Source organism: Hippocampus zosterae, chromosome 14 (genome assembly GCF_025434085.1).
Source record: "Hippocampus zosterae strain Florida chromosome 14, ASM2543408v3, whole genome shotgun sequence".
Classification (NCBI taxonomy): domain Eukaryota; kingdom Metazoa; phylum Chordata; class Actinopteri; order Syngnathiformes; family Syngnathidae; genus Hippocampus; species Hippocampus zosterae.
The window spans coordinates 1161736-1181161 of record NC_067464.1 but is presented as its reverse complement, the minus strand read 5'-3'; the positions used below and the strand labels follow the sequence as shown (position 1 = coordinate 1181161).

The 19426-nt window shown below is 45.8% G+C and overlaps 1 protein-coding gene and 2 long non-coding RNA genes across 6 annotated transcripts; 2 read left to right on the top strand and 1 right to left on the bottom strand.

Moving 5' to 3' along the window:
* Positions 1-256: 256 nt before the first annotated feature.
* On the bottom strand, positions 257-2918 carry LOC127614999 (uncharacterized). The gene is made up of 2 exons (XR_007966778.1): positions 2820-2918; positions 257-714 (listed from the first exon to the last, which is right to left on the bottom strand). It is a non-coding gene; the product is annotated as an uncharacterized LOC127614999 (long non-coding RNA).
* A 57-nt stretch (positions 2919-2975) lies between these two features.
* Positions 2976-17411, top strand: rab11fip5a (RAB11 family interacting protein 5a (class I)). Of its 4 annotated transcripts, XM_052086469.1 has the most exons (8): positions 6962-7364; positions 9433-9467; positions 9957-10014; positions 10101-10477; positions 11372-11816; positions 12232-15489; positions 16358-16469; positions 16598-17411. In XM_052086469.1, exons 4-8 carry the CDS (start codon positions 10117-10119, stop codon positions 16853-16855), a joined length of 4434 nt encoding a protein of 1477 aa, XP_051942429.1. In that variant the 5' UTR covers positions 6962-7364; positions 9433-9467; positions 9957-10014; positions 10101-10116; the 3' UTR covers positions 16856-17411. The 4 variants fall into 4 exon arrangements, with proteins under 4 accessions (XP_051942427.1, XP_051942430.1, XP_051942429.1 ...); XM_052086470.1 differs by lacking the exons at positions 6962-7364; positions 9433-9467 and adding an exon at positions 3405-3492; XM_052086468.1 differs by lacking the exon at positions 9433-9467.
* On the top strand, positions 7360-9385 carry LOC127614996 (uncharacterized). Its single transcript, XR_007966776.1, has 2 exons — positions 7360-8157; positions 8196-9385. It is a non-coding gene; the product is annotated as an uncharacterized LOC127614996 (long non-coding RNA).
* Positions 17412-19426: the final 2015 nt, after the last annotated feature.

Below are 19426 nucleotides of genomic sequence, written 5' to 3'. Positions count from 1 at the left end.
GCACTGTGAAAGCCGACGTGCTAACCACTGGACTACCGGGCCGCCCATTTTTTCAGGTATGACTCATTGAAATTTTTTGTGGGTCTTCTCACCATAGACATGTCGACCAAATTTCATCATGCTAAGTGCAAAAGTAGCTGTTTGTCATGATGGTGGGCGGGACTTTTGGTGTTGCGACCTATGGAAAAGCCTTTTCTATGATTTTAAAACGAAATTATCTCTATCGCTCTAAAACAAAGTGGGTTTTTTGTGTGTGTTTTGTTTTGTTTTGTTTGGAGTGGGCTACCATCCGCAGCTGTCTCGGGACATACCGAGGACAGGAGCGTTTCATTACGAGAGTCGGGGGGTGAGAAAGTGAGCCCTGATTAGCTTTCTAATTAGCCACTTTAAACTCTAAGTAGGCTATTTGCACTCTGCACTCCTATCTCTATTTCTCTTGGCTCTCTCTTTGTGTGTGTGTGTGTGTGGAGGTGGGATGGGGGGGGCAGCTGCTTTCTCGTCTTCATTGGCGTGCGTGTGTGCATGAGGTTTAGCCTCGGTTACGTCACAGCTGCGCCATGCAGATCGGGGTCCCGATGAGGGGCATGATTGACAGGCGGCCTCTCCCGGAATAGAAGCCAAGGCAGGCCTCGGGAGCGCTGGCTCGTCGGTGTCGGAATCTCTGCGCCGGCCCGACGATTGGACGGGACCGAGTTGCTAATGAGGCAGATTATCCTGTCAAAGGAGACACTTTTGACAGTCTCAGGGGGGTATTTGGGGGGCCTCTTTAGTCCACTCAAGTCTCTCTCGACAAGTCAACGGGTCAACACTGACTGAAAGTGTCAAATGGCACATTTCCACGGCGGGAACTTTTGGCAGAAGTTGCAACTTTTGAAGGAATGATGGACCCCGGTTAGTGGAGATCTAGGAACAATTCGGACAAAGTTCTGAACAAATTGGAAATGATTGATTCCAGGATCCCCAAAGTACAAAGAACTAGTTCAGTCCAGGAAAATAAAAACATAGCTGACTGGATACGGATAAGTTCCTAAAAAAGTTCTTCATGGCTTATTTGAACCTCCGCCTCCAGAATAGGAACTTTTGGACCCTGATGTGTTTGTAAGGTGGGAACTTTTGTCTGAATTAAGGTCAGGGGAAATGGAACGGGGCCAACGGAGGTTCCGCAGTTTGACTGGAAACAAAAAACTCTAAATTCAATTTTGGGGTAATTGATCAGGTTCAAATGAAGACCCCGCTGGAGGGGGTGCATTCTTTTGAGAGATGCAGAACCTTTCAAGCTTCACGGCAAAGTCTGTCACTCTGAATTTATCTGCTAGGAATGTTTTTTTTTTTTTGGTACTTCCAGGAACTACTGTATATGTAATCCAAACTAAAAGTTTAGAATACTTTGGGTGTAACTCCCTTATGGTTCTCTGATTTCCATCGCTGGAACTTTGCCCAGAGCGACTAACATTTGCAGCACAATTGCCAGTCGGACCACGGAAACTATTGTCTCAATTTGGTTGCGGTGTATTTGACTTTGAATAAAATTCCATCAAAGTCAAAATTGACTCAATTATTTCCACAAAGTCTCCGTGTGATTTCATTTCAGACCGGGAAAGGTCAGATGGGTTTTTTTGTTGTTTTTTTTTTAAATGCTCGTTAACTGCCTGTGTTTTCTCGCCTCGCACAGAAACTCATTTTATTTCATTTACTTCCAAAACTCATTTAAATTGAATGAACTTTTTTTCATTATGTGACCACTGCGGACAGAGAGATTATGTGTTCCGGACATGACATGAGAGTTTTTTTTTTTTAATTGCCACAATATAGAGTCAACATAACAAAATGCTATTTTGGGGCCACAAAATACTAAATACTCTTCTTTGGGTGTTTGTATTATATTATACTGCCCCCAAGTGGGCAAGGTGCTCCCTGAGAGGAGCAGCACGATACCCATTCAAGTGAAGCATAAAAAGCACAATAAACAATATTATTGCGGGCAATTTTACTCATAAAATAATTAATTGGGCTTTTTTGGGGGGGAGTGGCTGGTATTAATTAATGGCATTTCCATCCAAACTGAACATGGTGAATTTCAATTGTTGCATTTGCTGTCATCACCTAAATGGAACATCTCAAGGGCTTCCGTCAAAATGCCCCCCCGCCGACCCCTACACTCTCACTTGCCGCCGCTCACCGTTGCTCCCCCTTAACCCCCCGACCATTTCCTGTAGAGACACTTGAGCAAATATCAAGACATTTTTCTCACTTTGACACGAAAAATCCTGTCAGACAAGAGGCGCAACTCGTCAAGCGCTGACAAGTTCCTAAAAAGGCACATGTCGTTAGCTAATGCAAGCACCTTCCTTTTGTGTTCCTCCACACATTTCTCACAAGGTCATTGAACGATCAAAGAATGTCGAAGATAAATTCCCCAAAGTACTTCACGCAACACGTTCTGAAATCACTTGTCGTCTTAGCTAGCACAAGTGCTATTAGCGCCTTAATAATCAACCAATGAGTTGTCCCCATGTAGAATAACCGTAGAATTTTCAAGATTATCCCCAAAACTGCAACAAACAAAGATTTTTATTTTTTATTTTAAAGATGAAGTTTGTGAAACCCACAATGGGTAAATTTGCAGCATGTTCCAAAATGACCCAAGACGTTAGCTAACACCACAGCCTCGATTTTGAAGACTTTCTTTTGTGTGTTTATTATGTTAAAATAATCACAGATGCTACGTTGAAATGACTATAATGTCGTGTTTCGATCACAAATTTCATTTGGGGGTATTTTAATGAAAATGTTTAGCATTTGGATAATCGCGTACCTACCTAATGAAGTGCACGTGCTGCTGCGGGACCCGGAAGTGGAGCATCGGATGGCGGAGGAGTTGGAGGGGGGGAGGATGATGAGGGCGGATGGGGAAGGCGTGACGTCGCTGCCCGCAGAGAGGCCCACTCCTCGGCCGGCCGGGTGGCAGAAACAGCAGAAGCGGCGGGGGGGAAACGAAGAATAGCCGCCCGGCCACGCGAGCTCCACCCCGCACGGTGGATGTGAAGGAAGACAGGGGGGAGGAGGAGGGAGGAGTGCTTGAGGTGGGGGACACGCCAGCCACCTCCACCAGGCTCCACACACAGTGGGACGAGGAGGGGAGGGGGCCGGTGTGGACATGGAGCAGCCATGGGTGCCCACGCACGTTCAGGTGACGGTGCTCCGAGGCAGGGGTCTGCGAGGCAAGGGCAAGCACGGCACCAGCGACGTGTACGCCGTCATCCAGCTGGCCAAGGAGAAGTACTCGACGTGCGTGGCGGAAAAGACCACCGAGCCCGAGTGGCGCGAGGAGTGCTGCTTCGAACTGCAGCCCGGCGTCCTGGAGACGGACGGCGGCCCGGAGCTCGTCCTCACCGTCATGCACCGCGCCGTTATCGGGCTCGACGTGTTCCTGGGCCAGGCGCTCATCCAGCTGCGGAAACTCTTCCACGAGAGCCGGGGCGTGAAAAATCAGTACGTTAACATCGCTTTTTTTTTCTCCCACTGTCCGCGAACGCATCACGGCTCTCCTCATCTCGCTTTGGGGATGTCAACCTATTGCTGCTGCATCGACACACCCTCACACCAGCATCCCCCCCTCCCCACCCCTACCCCCCCCCCCAAAATTCGGTACCTTCTAGAACCTTCTAGAACACACACCCGTTTGTTTTTGTTGATGTTGTGTTAACAGTTTCCCCAGAGGGATTATGCGTGTCCGCTGTCCCAATTCCAGGGATTATCTAACAGTTTGGTGGTCCCTCTTGACTAAAAGCTTTTTTTTTTTGAAGCACGCTGTTTAGCACACACCCCAAGTGAAAATGCTTGAGGCCTTTGCAGAGGTTCCTCCCTAGTCCAGTCTGTTGTTTTTGTTTACACGTCCCATCATGGCGCTCAGACATATCTCTTTAAGACCATTACGAAAAAATAATTTGGGCACAACATTGAAATTATGAAGTTGACAGAAGTCACTGAAAAGCAGGGTTTGGTGTCCGAGTCCATTTTGTGGCCTGCAAGCTTGTTGGGTCATCATGTTACAAGAAACACAATGGCCAACTTCCTGATTAATTTGCATCATGGGTTCTTGAGACTTTTTTTTCAGGCGTCCTTTCGTGATTGATTTGTAGAATTTTTCATTCAATCTGTGCAACTAGTGGATGGATGGAATTTTTATTCCAATATTTTGGAGTTCTCCAGCCTTTTATAGCTCTAAACAGGTGTGTTTACAGCAAAAGTTACATTTTGGTTTTCAGTGAAGTTGGAAGTTGTTGTTGCTGTCATAGTTTGAGACATTTCGAAACCTTAACAGCGAAATGCCACAACCCACAGGCCGGTTCTTGAGACTTTTTGGGCATCCTGTTGTGACGCGTCTTTGGGCCTGGTAAAACGGCCCGAATAAGCGGGTGCTTTTGCTGTAAAAGTAACATTTTGCTTTGGCTCAACTTTGCCATTTCAGACATTTCCAAACGTGAACCCCCCATTTTTTTAAAAAAATAAGGTGCAGTGTTACAAAAACTGAAACGGTTTGGTTTGAATCATAGGCACTTGGGGGTTTTTCGTGTGTCCTGTCTTGACAGACCTGCTAGTCAAATTGTGTGCCTCCATGTTTATATTCCAGTCGACTTTATCAGTTTATCAGCGTCTAGAACTAATCTACCGTGGGAGACGGAGGGGCTTGTCACTTCCTGTTTTTGAGAGATGGGGAAGCAGATGTGTTGTTACGCTCTGCAGCTCCTGGAACATTTATTAAAAAAAAGAAAATAATTTAAAAAAGGACACCAAAAGGCCCGCAGAAGACGCCCCCAGCAGGGCAGGCTAACTTGGGTGCTTCTGCGTGAGCAAAGTGGTGATGTGCTGCACTGTGTCTGTTTTTAGACCTCGCGGTCACTGGTGCATTTCTACACTTGAGCTGCATTTCTGCCGTCTGTGTGCGAGGAATGCTGATGCTAAAGTAACACTAACAGCAAAGCGGTTTGCTTCTTCACGTTGTTTTATCACAAGGTCAGAAGAGGCGTGCTAACTTAAGCTAAATGTCACATGCTAACAGTAGATAAGATGAGACAACCTTTATTTGTCCCACATTGGGGTTATCTTATCTTATCTACTGTTAGCATGTGGCATTTAGCTTAAGTTAGCACACCTCTTCTTACCTTATTATAAAACAACGTGAAGAGGCAAGATGGATAGCTACGTGTAGTACACGTACTCTATCATCACCAGTGAAGAAAGCTAAACTTTGTGCTAGATATTAGCTACCAAATCTTATCTTATCTTATCTACTGTTAGCATGTAACATTTAGCTTAAGTTAGCACGCCTCTTCTTACCTTATTATAAAACAACGTGAAGAGGCAAGATGGATAGCTACGTGTAGTACACGTACTCTATCATCACCAGTGAAGAAAGCTAAACTTTGCGCTAGATATTAGCTACCAAATCTTATCTTATCTACTGTTAGCATGTGGCATTTAGCTTAAGTTAGCACGCCTCTTCTTACCTTATTATAAAACAACGTGAAGAGGCAAGATGGATAGCTACGTGTAGTACACGTACTCTATCATCACCAGTGAAGAAAGCTAAACTTTGCGCTAGATATTAGCTACCAAATCTTATCTTATCTACTGTTAGCATGTAACATTTAGCTTAAGTTAGCACGCCTCTTCTTACCTTATTATAAAACAACGTGAAGAGGCAAGTTGGATAGCTACGTGTAGTACACGTACTCTATCATCACCAGTGAAGAAAGCTAAACTTTGCGCTAGATATTAGCTACCAAATCTTATCTTATCTTATCTTATCTACTGTTAGCATGTGACATTTAGCTTAAGTTAGCACGCCTCTTCTTACCTTATTATAAAACAACGTGAAGAGGCAAGATGGATAGCTACGTGTAGTACATGTACTCTATCATCACCAGTGAAGAAAGCTAAACGTTGCGCTAGATATTAGCTACCAAATGCTAACTCAATAAGCTTCAGCTAATGCCTGTTTGTGTTTAGTATAACCAGAACCCGTTAGTGGCTACGTCCTACGTTGCCCATCCTCTGTCGCAAATGGATTTCAAACAATTTTTAATTCAGTGCCGGACTTGTTTTCCCCTAATTATAGTTGAGATTTTCTGCCTTTTTGATAGCATTCCTTAGTCAGTAGAATGGAATGATCAGGGCTCATGTGTCTTGGTAGCTGCATAGTAAACATTAGCCTCTTGCAACAGCAACCGTTTTTGTTCTTAAGAAAAACACGTTTAATCAAATTCTGAATGCTTCTTGGAAAGGAGCAGGAAGTAGGCCAGGAAGAGAAAAGTCTCAAGTCGGCCACTGCGTTAGGAATGTGAACTCCAACTTGGCTGAGGGGAGTTACTGCGCTTCTATTGTTGACGGGGAAACTTGAGTCCACGCCTCGCACAGTACTCCTCTAGGCTGAAGAACTCCTCAAACACATTAAAAAAAAAAAGTATATATATATATATAAATGCAGTCACAAGTTAGGCCTGTCGCGGTTTCAACAAAAGTGAGCTTTTATTTTCAAAGAATATATTTGATATTCTTGTAAGCCACTATGACATCATGCACCACTCTTAAAATGAAAGGTTGGGAGTAACGGGATCAATGGGTTACAGTTAAAATTTAAATTAAACAGGGTTAGGGCTTGGGTTTAAGCGATTGGGGGTGGTGGCCATTGGGGTTTAGGTCTTAGGTAGGGTGAGGGTTAGAGTTTCGTGCTGGAGTTACCGAGTTAGTCGGGGGGTTGGGTTTAGGGTCGATGGTTGGGGTTAAATTCGAGTTACACTTAGGGGATTGGGGGTTCGGGTTATATTTTTAATTGTTTTGGTAATAGAACAAGGTTGATTTAGTTTTGGTAAGGCTGGGGTTAGAGCTGGTCTTGAACCGATGGCTTCAAGTCAGGGTAGGTTTTGGGCTGGGTTGGTGGTATAAGTAAATTTGTGTCAAGAGTCGGTTTAGCAGGTTAGGGCAGGGCTCGGTGGATAAAGGTTAAGAAACGGCAAAGGTTAGGGTTTAGGGTAGGATTTGGGAGGTTGAGAAATTTGAGGGGTTCAGGATAGGTTGGATTTGAGGATTAGTTTGGGCTCAAGGTGCAAATAGAATAGGGTATAAGATAGCTTCCTGCTAAGGTTCACAATGTAGTCTTCCAGTTATGCTAGTAGGTGTTGGTTGTCGAGTAGCTTTCGAATACGCATTCCAGTTTTGTGTGTTTGACTCCACCTCCGAGCAGATAATTGTTTTCTCTGGCATTCTTCACTGTGTGTGCGTGTGTATCGATGTGTCCGTGTCAGTGTGAGCAAAGTACTGAAATGGAGGTCCACGTTAGGACAGGATAATATCCCCGACTGGTATTGTATTACTTACAAATTTGTCTCTTTTCTTTGAAGTTAATCCTTTCCAGGATGCTCCAAATGGGACTCATTTTTGCCAAGAGAGATCATAGGTCAAAGAAAATGTTGCGTCATCACTTATCACATATGTCATTAAGGTGAACGAGACATGCTAACAATATGGTTGAAGTATTAAATGCTAAACGGTAGCACACTTAACTTCTTTAAAGCTAAATACCACATGCAATCGGAGAAGTCGGATGTTGTTATTTAGGTGTGTGCCCAAAGCCTGATTTCAAGGGCCGGCGATCTAGGTGTGCTAACCTGTTAGTCAACTCTGGTGAGAGATTTGGCGTTTGATGAAGCGCGTAACTTTTCGCTTCTGTCTTGCATCTAAGCTAATGGTGTATGTTTGTCAAGCTAATCTCTCCAATTTTAGCATAGTTCACACTCACCATTAGCCCATGGTGTCAAGTGAAAAGCTAAATGCTCGCGTGCTAACTTGCTAACGTGGAAATAATTTGCTAGATGGACTTGATTTATTGTATGACGGAGAATTATGGGACATGCGTTGTATCCTTATGTGCTTGCCGGCAGTTGTGTTAAGATAAGATAAGATATCTTTTATTTGTCCCACACTGGGGAAATTTACAGCCTCCAGCAGCAAGACGAAAGAAGAAAAAACAAACACCGTTCAATTAAGTGGATTATAAATACAAAATGGATAAATCGCAGTGCTATTTACAATTGTTCTTTACTCAATCAGGTTAACCTGTTGCTTAACCTATATTGTTAACCCATATGGCATATTGTTAGCCTCCAGCAGGCTAACAATATCCATATTGTTAGCTTAGCCTCCAGGAGGCTAACAATATGCGACTCATCACAAGTGCACCCTGTGTGAGAAGTTAGAGTACGGTAGTATGCTTTCTCTTGAAGTTAAATGTCCCACGCGAGGCGTTTACGAGATAATTTAAGCTTAATTGGCGCGGTGGCGTGTACGAGGTATTATCTGTTCGTTTGCGTTGGTTAGCTTGCGATCTGAAGTTGCTAACGGCTGATCATGTTTTCAGTTTTGCAGCCATTTTTTTAATCACCAAATGTGTCAACAAGTTGACAAAGTGTATTTCATTCATTTGATATTTTTTCTTTTTATTGAGCTTTTTGGCCATTTTTATCACATTCCAATGTTAGCAGGACAAGTTAACTCATCTTAGATGAAGAAGTAGGCTGTGATTAATGTATTTTGGATGCACTTTGTTCATTTGTGTGGGTTTTTTTGTACAATGTTGGTTACATTCTCTATTTTAGTCATATTTTCAAATGTCAATATTTTTTTACATGCATTTTTGTATAAAGATTTAAGTAGTATGTAACTTAAACTAAAGCATCATCAAAACCACCCAAATATTCTTTAGATTGATTAACATCCTCTCTTGTAGTTATTACATACAAAGATGAGAAAAACGGAAAAAAAATCAGATGTTTGTCCATTTTTGTAGGTTTCTTTTTACAGTTTGGTTTTAAATGTTTGACTTGTGATGTAATCCTACAGATCACTGACCGTTCTCAACTTTTTATAGAGATGTAAATGGCATGCTTGTGGACAGCCCCCCCCCCCCACCCCCCACCAGCTCTCAGTTTGGTTTCTTGTTTTTTGTAGCTTATCAAAGCGGGGACTTTCTTTGTGTTTCTAGTGAGTCATCCTCTCACTCTGCACTTCCACTGCAATATTTCTTGTTTTTCCACTCTAATCTCATCCAAGCACACACATTGATCATGCCATTGTTCACGTTGTATTTATTTTTATCGTGCAAGTTGGCATTTAACCCCAACTTTGCACATTTGTGAACCATTAGAAACCGGGAACATCTTCGATTGGGGGCTAATTTTTTCTTGGGTATGTTTTTTTTTCTTTATGAGGTGAAAGTATAAGATTAATTCCATGGCATGCACCTATCAAAAAAAAAACTCTCGCAACACAGTGAATGTGTGACTTGATTACATTGCGTGCGTGTGTGTGTGTGTGTGTGTGTGTTTTTCAGTTGATAATTTTGATCTGTTGTGCTTATTTCTCTTGTGCAAGGTGGCTGTCTTCGTGAATAAGCTTTATACATTGAGGTATTATGGGATGTCTAGCCAGACACACACACACACACACTCACAAGGGTCCTGCTTGGCTGGATTAGCCTCATTCAAATTTACAATACACTCATTCACTTCAGTCAGTGACCCAGTTTATAGTTCTGTTTAGAAAATGTGCACAGTGGCAGAGAAGCTAAAGACAATTGTGATTGACACTGTAGTAAGACTTGCTACTTTTTTCTAGTTACAAACCGTTACTTTGTCACTGTTTATTGCTCTGTTTATTGCTACAGCCAAACACAGAAATGCGAAGATGAAAACACTCACAAGGAGCATGGGGCCGATGTTATCCGTTCCATGACATGGTGCCAAAGTCATACTTTTTAGTGCTTTGGCCTGAGCCCCAAAAAGTTTTTTTTAGCCAATCATGAAGGATAGCGCCCCCACCCCACAAAAGCCCCGCCCAAACCCAAATTCACAGTTGCTGCTGTCACTGCAATGGCGTTTCTGTATGTGTATCTCCAGGTGGTACCGACTCAACTCTAAGACCGGCAAGAAGGAGAAGGAGCGAGGCGACATTCAAGTCAGTGTCCAGTTCACGCGTAACAACCTGACGGCTAGCATGTATGACCTGGTCATGAAGGACAAAGGGGGCGCTTCCACTTTCAGCAAGCTGAAGGAGCGGATGAGGGGCAAGAGGCGATCCAGTGAAGATGACTTGACCTCGGCGCCCGGTGCCACCCTACCCGGGGGCACCGGCCCGCTGTGCCGCATGCGCCAACGTCTGCCCAGCGACGGGGGCGGCGAGGAGGACTACGAGGATGACGAGGGCGGCGAGGTGAGGCGCAGTAAGATGAGGACCTTCTTCCTGCGAGGCAAGCTGAGGAAGTCGTCGGACACGCGCTCCAGTACGTCGTTGGGCTCCGAGAGCAGCGAATCATCGTCGCGCGGGGGGAGTCTCAGTCCCACGGCCGGCATTAGCGTGGTGGTCTCCGACCTGTCCAACTCGCCCAGCAACAGCAGCAACCTGACCGTCGACAGCCCAGGTGATGCAGACACAGAACATACATGGCGGATTGTTGACATTCAGTGGTACCTCGACTTACGAAATTAATTGGTTCTGGAAAAAAATTCTTAACTGGAAAAATTTGTAAGTACAGACGCGTTTTCCATGTAAATGCCCTAATCTGTTCCAAGCCCCCCTAAAAGAATAAAGAATAAAAATGATGGTCATCTAACTTGTAACTACACCCTCTTTAGTTCAGGTTTTTGCCTGACGTTTTGTAACTAACTGATCCAAGGACGTTTGCTTTTCTCCGCTTTGAACAATCCAAAATTACACCCAAGTCGAATATTTTCAACTTCCCAGTCCTCTGGACTATAACGCAAGACTCCAGTGGGATAAATCGGCAATATGCCCAAGTGAGGTATTGAAACCTTTGCAACTGACTTGAATCGGCCCAATGTTGGATTCAGTGTAACTGATCAGATTGAGAAGGATGCTAGTGCTGCATTCAGGAAAACCCCAAAGTTCTCTTTCTCTCTCTCGAGTCTTAGACTGTGTCTAAGAAAGCCGAGGAACGGTTAAAAAAGAAATCCAATATAAGTGGGCTTTCTGTGCCATCTAGTGGCATCTTTATATCAAGCAACCAAATTAAACTTCAGGCGCTTCATTTCGTCAGGCCATAGCCTTATCAAATCGGAAAAACGTGCTCTGCTGCCATTTTGTAGGGCAATGTCAAACCTTTGTGGGTGGGTGTCGGTCACTTACGGATTTTTGCTACTTGCGAGATTCATCCGTATCCCCGACGAATGTGTGGAGGTTCACTCCATCCAACTTGGGGCTAATGATGCAGTCCAAACTAGGAAGGTTAGGGTTAGGTAAGTTTCGTATTCCAGTGTTTTCTCATGACCTTGTTTTGCCTCTTGTCATCATCTAGATCACACAGCAGACACGTCACCCAAGTTGTCTCCCCTGCACTGTGACTTTAGTGAAGAGATCAGTGAAATCACCATAGCCGTGCCTCAGCTCGCCGCCGGTGTCAACGGAACGCACAAGCTGCAGCCCCGGGATCAGGCCTCGGCAGTCCCGGAGACTTCTTTAGGCCTGGGGCACCTGGAGAAGTCTTTGCCTCTCTCGGTCTCGTTACAGAACCTTCGCCCACGGGCCTCCGCCGAGCCCCTGCACGGCACTGTGGGCGACGGACGACGCTGGTCTTTCGACAAGGCCGGCGAGGAGGAGAGCGCCGCCATCGCAGCGGCCATGGAGAAAAAAGGCCCTATACCGGGCAGAGAAGATCAGGTTGAAGAAGGAGAACAATACTCTGGCACTGAGGGAAAACACAAAGGATGGTTCGGGTCCAGGGAGTCGCACAGTAAAACCAGGTGAGTCTTCCGATCTATACCAGGGTGGGCCTTGCGTTGCTGACATCAGTGCCATGAGGATAAATTTCAAATCTGATCTGATCTGGAACAGTCCCATTGCGAATGTTTTACATTTCATGGTCCACCACTACGGATTCTGCGGAAGGCCCTGAGCAGATTAGCTTGACATGGCAGTAGAAAGAGACTGAATTATCATTAGACAAAAAAGAAAATCCAACATCCACATGTACAGCGAGCAGTCCAGCCAAGAAAAATGAATAAAATAATCATCACAAATCCCACCTCGATGGTTCTCCCCTGTACTTACAGGAGATCAGATTGAGTGTAAGAGCCAAAGCCTTTGCGAGGCCTTCAGGTCAGTTCAGTGTGAACCACCTGCACTTAACCAGAGGACTGTGTTCGCTTCCTTCCACAGCCCGGTGGCACCTCTTAATCTAGACCTCACCCCTGAGCCAGCCCTTAACCAACTGCACAACTCTAACCCCTTCTGTCCCTCACCACCCATGTCACCCAGCAACCCTTTCCTCAACGACCCTTTCTGCGATACGTCGCTTCCCCCTCTGCCCTTTCTTTCCAATTCCCGGCCGCCCATAGAGCAACTCTTTCCAAAGCCAAGTCATCCGGTAACCCAGACTTGGGACAGTCAGACTACCGAAGGCCATGTCACTGGCTTGATCACCATTGCGTCTCCAACTTTCATGGGTCAGACAATCCCCTTAAGCAAGATGCTTTCAAACCCCTTTACATCTGCAGAGGAACCGCAACGTGATACAGGATGGGACAATTCCTTTGATGAGTTTGCCCATTGCAGGCTGCAAGGGCCGAAAGACCAAACGTCTGACAGCTTGGCCAGCACCCATTGGCGGGAACTTGGCAGTGATGAAAGGAACGATTCCCTGAATACCAAAGGTATCACATTGAACAACTACATGGGAAGCTGCAGTCGCCTGCCCTATCTGGAACCAATCCCGGAGGATTCAGGTTTAGAGGACTGTGACGAAGTCTGTCACACTTCCGCCATCTCTGCGGAATCTCGTCCTCACCCCGAATGGCATGAAGCTAACAGCACCACTAACATGCCTCCCTGCTTTTTGGATCCGGCTGGTTCATCGGGTATCGTTAGTTCACCTGAAGATGATTTCCCCTCCCGTTTTTCATATTCGGCATCAGAAAAGTTTGCAACATGTTCCTCGGATGAAACTAAGCTGGAGAATTTCGAGCGGGTTGATCCAGCCTCGGAGATCTTGGCCCAAACAAGTATCAGTCCAAAGGGTTCTAGATATTCAGATGAGCTTTTGACTGATGAAGCACAAGAAACTGTGATTCAGAATGAAGATTTGGAGCAGTCATTCGTCTTCCCACCACCACCGACCATGTCTACCGCAATGATGACTGATTCGGAAGCTGCAGACATGCAGACGTCAGAGAACCTGGATCTTGAGCCAAAGTCCAACTTCATTCCGCAGTCTGACAACAATAATGATGGGGTACCTCAAGGTGAATTCTCTGTACAACCACCTCTCTACGGCCGCACCTCCTCCCCAGGCACTGGCCATTTCTTGTCCTTTGAGGAACCGACAGTGCCGGAGTCTCCGGTACCCTTCAGGGATTTTGGAGATCTTGACCAGAGTACCAACAGCTTTGTCCAAAGCATCCACGTGGCCGCTGACTCACAGTACTACCAAAATTGCAGCTCTATACCGCCCTCGGAATATTCTGGGATTTCCAAATCAGCTGAGAACTCAACCTTCTGCGGGGAGTTAGGACAGATTCCGGAAGCCATCGTTGCTTCAGTTAGTCCAGATGAACCAACCAGACATTCTGACCACTGGGCTTTGATGCAAGAAAACAGACCAGAGACTGGTGAAACAGGTTTCAAAGCGAAGAACGACACTAGTTCTCAAGTTCTCCCTGCAACAGACATCTTTCTGAATCCTGTTGAGGGCAATGAATTCAGAGCTGTCGATGTCGAGATTGTAAAAAACCCTCCACCACAACTCCCCGAAATATCCCAGAGCGCCGGGAGCTTTCTCCAAACCCTCAATGGCAACTTACAGTTCCACCAAAAGCAGTATGGCATATCAGAGCCACCAGGGGCACTAGATTCAGAGAAATCTAGCTTTTTTGGGGCACCAGTAGAGATTTCGGAATACCAGATGTCATTGGTAGTGGCAGACAGACCAGATATTTTTGAGCCGGCAGGGGACGACGAGAGTCCTCAAGCTCTGTCTGTAACTCATACAGACTCTTATCAGAAGCCCACTGGTGACGATCAGTCCGCTGATCTCAGTGGTTTGCTTTTGAAAAACATTCCACCACAACCCCTCAAAATTTCCCAGGCCACCAGGAGCTTTCTCCAAAATCTCGACAGCAACTTCGACTACCCCCAAAGCCATAACGGTATACACGAGCCCACTGAGAGGATTGATTTAGAGAAATCTACCTTCTCTAGAGAGCTTGGCGAGATTCCGGAACCCACCTGTATTTCAGTGATCCCTGGGGCTTCTTCCAGTGGACCAAACAACTTGGAAGACTCGTTTTCCTTGGTGAGAGAGAACAGAGCAGATACTTGTGAGCCAGATTTCACAGAACCGTGTGACTTAGGCTTCACAGCTAGGAATGATGGGAGTTTTCAAGTTATCCCTGTGACTCCTACGGCTTCCTATCCGAATGCCGTTGAGGGCGATCAGTTCACCGTTCACGATGACGTGTTTGTGAACAAACCTTTGCCAGAGCTCTCTTATATTTCCCAGAGCTTTCCCCAAAGTCTCGACGGCAACTTGCAGGACCATAATGGCGTTTCCATACTCCCTGAGAGTGTCATCTCAAAGAACTCCTCCTCCTGTGCGGAGCTAGAAGAGACAGACGGACCAGATACTCATGTGCCAGGTTTCACCGACGCTTGTGATTCAACTTTCACAGAAAGGGACGATGGGGCTTTTCAAGTTCTCTCTGCACCATCAACAGACTCAAATCCCAAGCCTGTCAAGGGCGATCGGGTCACTGCTTTCGATGACATGTTGCTGAAAAACCCTCCGCCACGACTTCCCCAAATTTTCCAGAGAACAATGAGCGTTCCGTCATTCCTCTTATCTGAAAACCGCCATGGCGTATCCAAGTCCGCTGAGAGGCGACCCTCGGAGAACTCCACCTCCTTTGGGGAGGTTCCAGAAGACACTGGTTCTTCACTGAGCCGTAGGAGTTCGACAAGCGGATCATACGTTAACACGCACATCACCGACTGGTTGACTCAAGTGATGAAGGACAGACTAGATACAGGTTTCACTGGAGGTGATCACGGGAGTTCCCTAGTTCTCCCCGCAACTCCGGTAGACTCGAAAGCCGACGAGGGTCTTGATAACGCGATTGTGCAAAACCCGCTGCCGCAACACCCCGCATTAAACCGCAGTCATTCCGAGAGCATGCTAGCTTTCGAGTTGGACAAGACCCTTACACTCTCCTTCTGGAACGAGTCCTGCGCCCCCCAGGCGTCATACGCAAGTCCGGCCTCCCCCTCCCTTTCAACAGCCTCCGCCCCTCCACTAACCCGTCAAAGTAGTTGCTTCCCCTCTTTCCTGTCCTCCCTTTCGAATGCCTTGCCGCCGCCCACCACAACCAACCTTCAGGAGGCACAGGAATCCCACCAGGAGCACGCCGCCCATCAGGAACGCAGGTGAGGTTGCCCGTTCAGGTGGTGGACCCCCCCCCCCCACCCCCCACTTCCAGTTTTCCAGACTTTTCTGGCTCTTTGAGCTGCTCCCACCTGCTTCTTCCTTTGTGCCGTCGACTCTGGAGGGGATCCTCTTGGTGATGGTGGTGTGACCTTCTCGTTTTTTTATCTCTCGGTTAACACACGCGCACTAATCCTGCCGGGACTTCCTCCATGGGTATCGAGTGTGTGTGTGTGTGAGCGTATGTGTGTGTGCGTGTGTCCTTTCTCCGTGGTAATGGGAGGGGAAACACTGCCTCGGGCCAATTAGCAGTTATTATTTTGCCCTCCGATTTCTAACACGACCCCCCCCCCCCCCCCACCTCCACTCTTTCTCATTGTGCCTCACACAAACACACACACACATACCTCCCCCCTCCTCACAGGACCCGTTCTCACACATTTTTTGCCCCCCCCCTCTTTCCTCCCCTGAAAAGTGTTGTTGTGTCACCGATAGCGTTTCCTTTTCAACCTGGGGTAATAACGCACTTCTTCACACCTTTCTACTTGTTTTGCACAAAGGCATGCAATTAAAACGACTTTGGGCTCATTTAACTTTTAATTTTCACCGCTTTGAGGAGGTGGACCTGCCTCATGTTCTTCTCCTGGCGATCGTTCTCAAATTGTGTGAAGGTTGAACTGACTGGTGTCATCCTGGAGGGTGCATGACAATGGAGGACATCGCCAACTAGTGGCCTGGCATGCATACGACACCATCCGCTTTTCCAGGGCCTTGAACGTCTGCAGCCGCCCCGTGGATGGCACGCAGGCCGAGTCCCGTAAAGCCTGCGAGCTTGTTTTAACACGACCTCTTTGTGACGTTCCCTTGCAGCCCCCATCCGGTGCGGCCCCTGAGCGGCGGCCCGCTGGCTGAAGGCCGCTCGGTCCTGGAGAAGATCAAGTCCAGCATCCACCCTGGCAGGAGCAGCCAGACCGGCGAGAAGGTCAAATTCAATCCCTCTTGACTTTTTTTCCCCTATGCAGTACATTTGCAAAATAATCTGTGCTTCACTTTTGCGTTCCACAAAACGATTTGTTGTGGAAAAAAATGCAATCTGCCTTCTGTCCCCAGATCCTGACGGAGGGCGCCGGCTCGTACTACCACCTGACCCACAACGAGCTGATCGGTCTTCTTGTGCGGCGCGAGGCAGAGCTGGAGCGGCAGAAGGCGGAGTTTCAGCAGCAGCGTGTCCTGCTGGCCAAACGGGAGGTGGAGCTCTGCAAGCTGAAGCCGCAGGTCCGCGACCTGGAGGACTACATTGACACGCTTCTGGTGCGCATCATGGAGCAGAAGCCCACCCTCCTGCAGGTGCGATCCAGGCTTAAATGACGGCGAGGCTTGGATACCCCAACGGATTTTGGAGTCTTTTCACCGCTACGCTGTCACGTTTTGATGCCAGCATTTTGCAGCGGTTCTCAAACTCTCTGGGTCCGGGGATCCCTTTCCAGGAAGAATGTTGATGCCCCTCCCTCGCACCCCTAATCAGCAACGAGCCCCAATATGCCATAGGAATGAGGGCATGGAACCCCGTTGTACCACCCTGTAGTCAAATCGCACCCTGGTGTTTCGAGATACACATTCCAGGATTTTTCGGCCTGATACGGACCTTATTTTTCGTTATCGGGTGTTCGCCGAGGCTGCCGAACCAGCCACCGTTATACTTTAGTCATAGAAAAAAACCTGATATCCACGAAATTGGTTCTAAACTGCGGCAGGCTGACACTTTAGGGACTCGGAGTGAGTACTTAAGGGTGAAGAAAAAAGTGGTGTTGGATATTCCTAATATTTATGATCGGGAACGTGACCAATTTTAAGAAGACAAATATGCGTCACGTTAAGGAATCAAATTCATATTTTGGAAAGGAAAACCATTCCTAATCGTAAAGGAGACCCAAGTCCTACGAGAACAAAGTCACATTTTTCATTGATATTAAGTACATTAAATTTAGTGAGGCAAGACATTTTTTTATTAACTTTTATTTAAAAAAATAAATAAACAGGGCTCTTCTTGAAAAATATGGATTTTATTCTTAACAATATGACTGTTATATCTGTAACTATACGTTTTTTTGTTCGAGCAAAAAATAGACTTTATTGAAGCGGGGGATGTCAGATTGACGTGATATGTCATAATCGTCTCTGAGCTTCCAAAGTGAAGCTGGAAAAAGTCATTGCTTCATTGTTTGTTTTGATTGTTGCGTGGTAAGCCCTCTTCGAAATGACTCCACCCCAAAAACTTTTCCCCAGAGCCAGCCAGTTTGAGAACCACTGGATTTGAGATGTTTTACGAATGTCCTAGCTAGTCCTCAGGTTGTTTTCAGATCACCCGCCAGGTTTGGTTGCTTTTAAAATGATGGGCATGTGAGCACCCATCTTGTTGGATGCTGACTTGGAAAGGAGAAAAAAAAACTGTCAATATGCACCCTTTTTTTTTCCACTTTCATCATGAACTGCTTTTTTTTTTTACAGCAGTGTGGAACACGACAACTGGACACAGTAAAAGTTGACGGCTTCAACTTTGCTTAATTTTTATGCAGGTAAAAAAGTTGTCGGGACACTGAGCACTTAAATACATGAGAAAAGAATATTTTTTCCCCCCGAATATTATTTGCAATCAAAGTTACGTCTGATTTGTATTAAAATTTCAAAAAGGGACATTTTTAGGTTCCCTTCAATATTAGGACCACCCCTGCAGCTTTATTTTCATAAAATTACCTTTTATTTCCCTGAAAAACGTTGATTTTGGGGGTAGAAGGTTCTCACTTAATTCGGAAAAGGCCCAATACTTGTGACTTCAATTGGAAAAAAAGTCCTAATTATTATTTTTTTTTTTCTTTTTCAGTGGGGCTCCAACATTCCTTGCTAGCTTGTTAGCATACGCACTCACGAACGTAGGTGGATTGTAATTGCTCTTCATTTGCTAGACTACTTGTTAGGCAGAATTCACGGGGCTCAGTTCGAAGTGCCCTTTAGGCCGATGGAAGGTCATTAGTACGATCAGTCGGTTGTTTGAAGAAGGAAATGACTCCAAATATAGCATTGTTAGCCTAATTTATACATCTCAATTTCACCGGTGAAAAGCTGCTTTGTATTAAATAGAAAACGTGTAACGGAAAAGTCTGTATGTATGTTTGGAATCATAAAGATTGTTTCGTTTTTCCACAAGTTCTCACTGGTTGCGCACTGACGAAAACAAGACACAAGAGCTTGCCGTTGTAATCATTTGGTGAGGTGATGCTATGCTTCGCTAGTCTATGCTAGCTCTCCACGTTCGAAAAGTGCTCTTAGCCAGCGAGTGTTTTAACCTTACTCCTCATTGTGTATCCTTCATTGTTGTTGTTGTTTTTTTTTTTTTTTGTGGGCATGTGAGACGCAATGCTAACTGGCTCATGATAGCATCGCTAGCTGTGGCCACGCCCACAGCTGCTTCTCAACGTCTAGAAGACATTTAAGCATACAGTGTGTATCCATTTGCCAAATACGCCTGTTTTTTCTGTTTGAACTGTTTTTGGGGGCCGGGGGGTTAATTTTTTTTTATGGGCACTTTGGCTAATAAAATGCGGTGTCGTTAAGATCGGGTTCTCAAACATTCTAAGGGAGAGAATGTTTTTCCATGACCCCTCAAATAATCCTAATGCCAATAAAACATAACTAAATTCCACAAAAATGAAGAAACCAAAAAGGAAGGGGAAAAAAAAAGTTTGAAAGTTGTGAGATAATATCATGTGTCTCCCGCCTGTTGATATAATCCAGACAATCGGATACGCAACAAGGAGACGGTCACAATTGCTCAGTAAGCCGCAGTAATGTCATCCGTTGCTCGCAGATGATTAAGAATATCCGTACGGCTCTGACTTTTGTTATTTTATCCAATCCGCCTGTGTTTCTCCATCAGTCCAT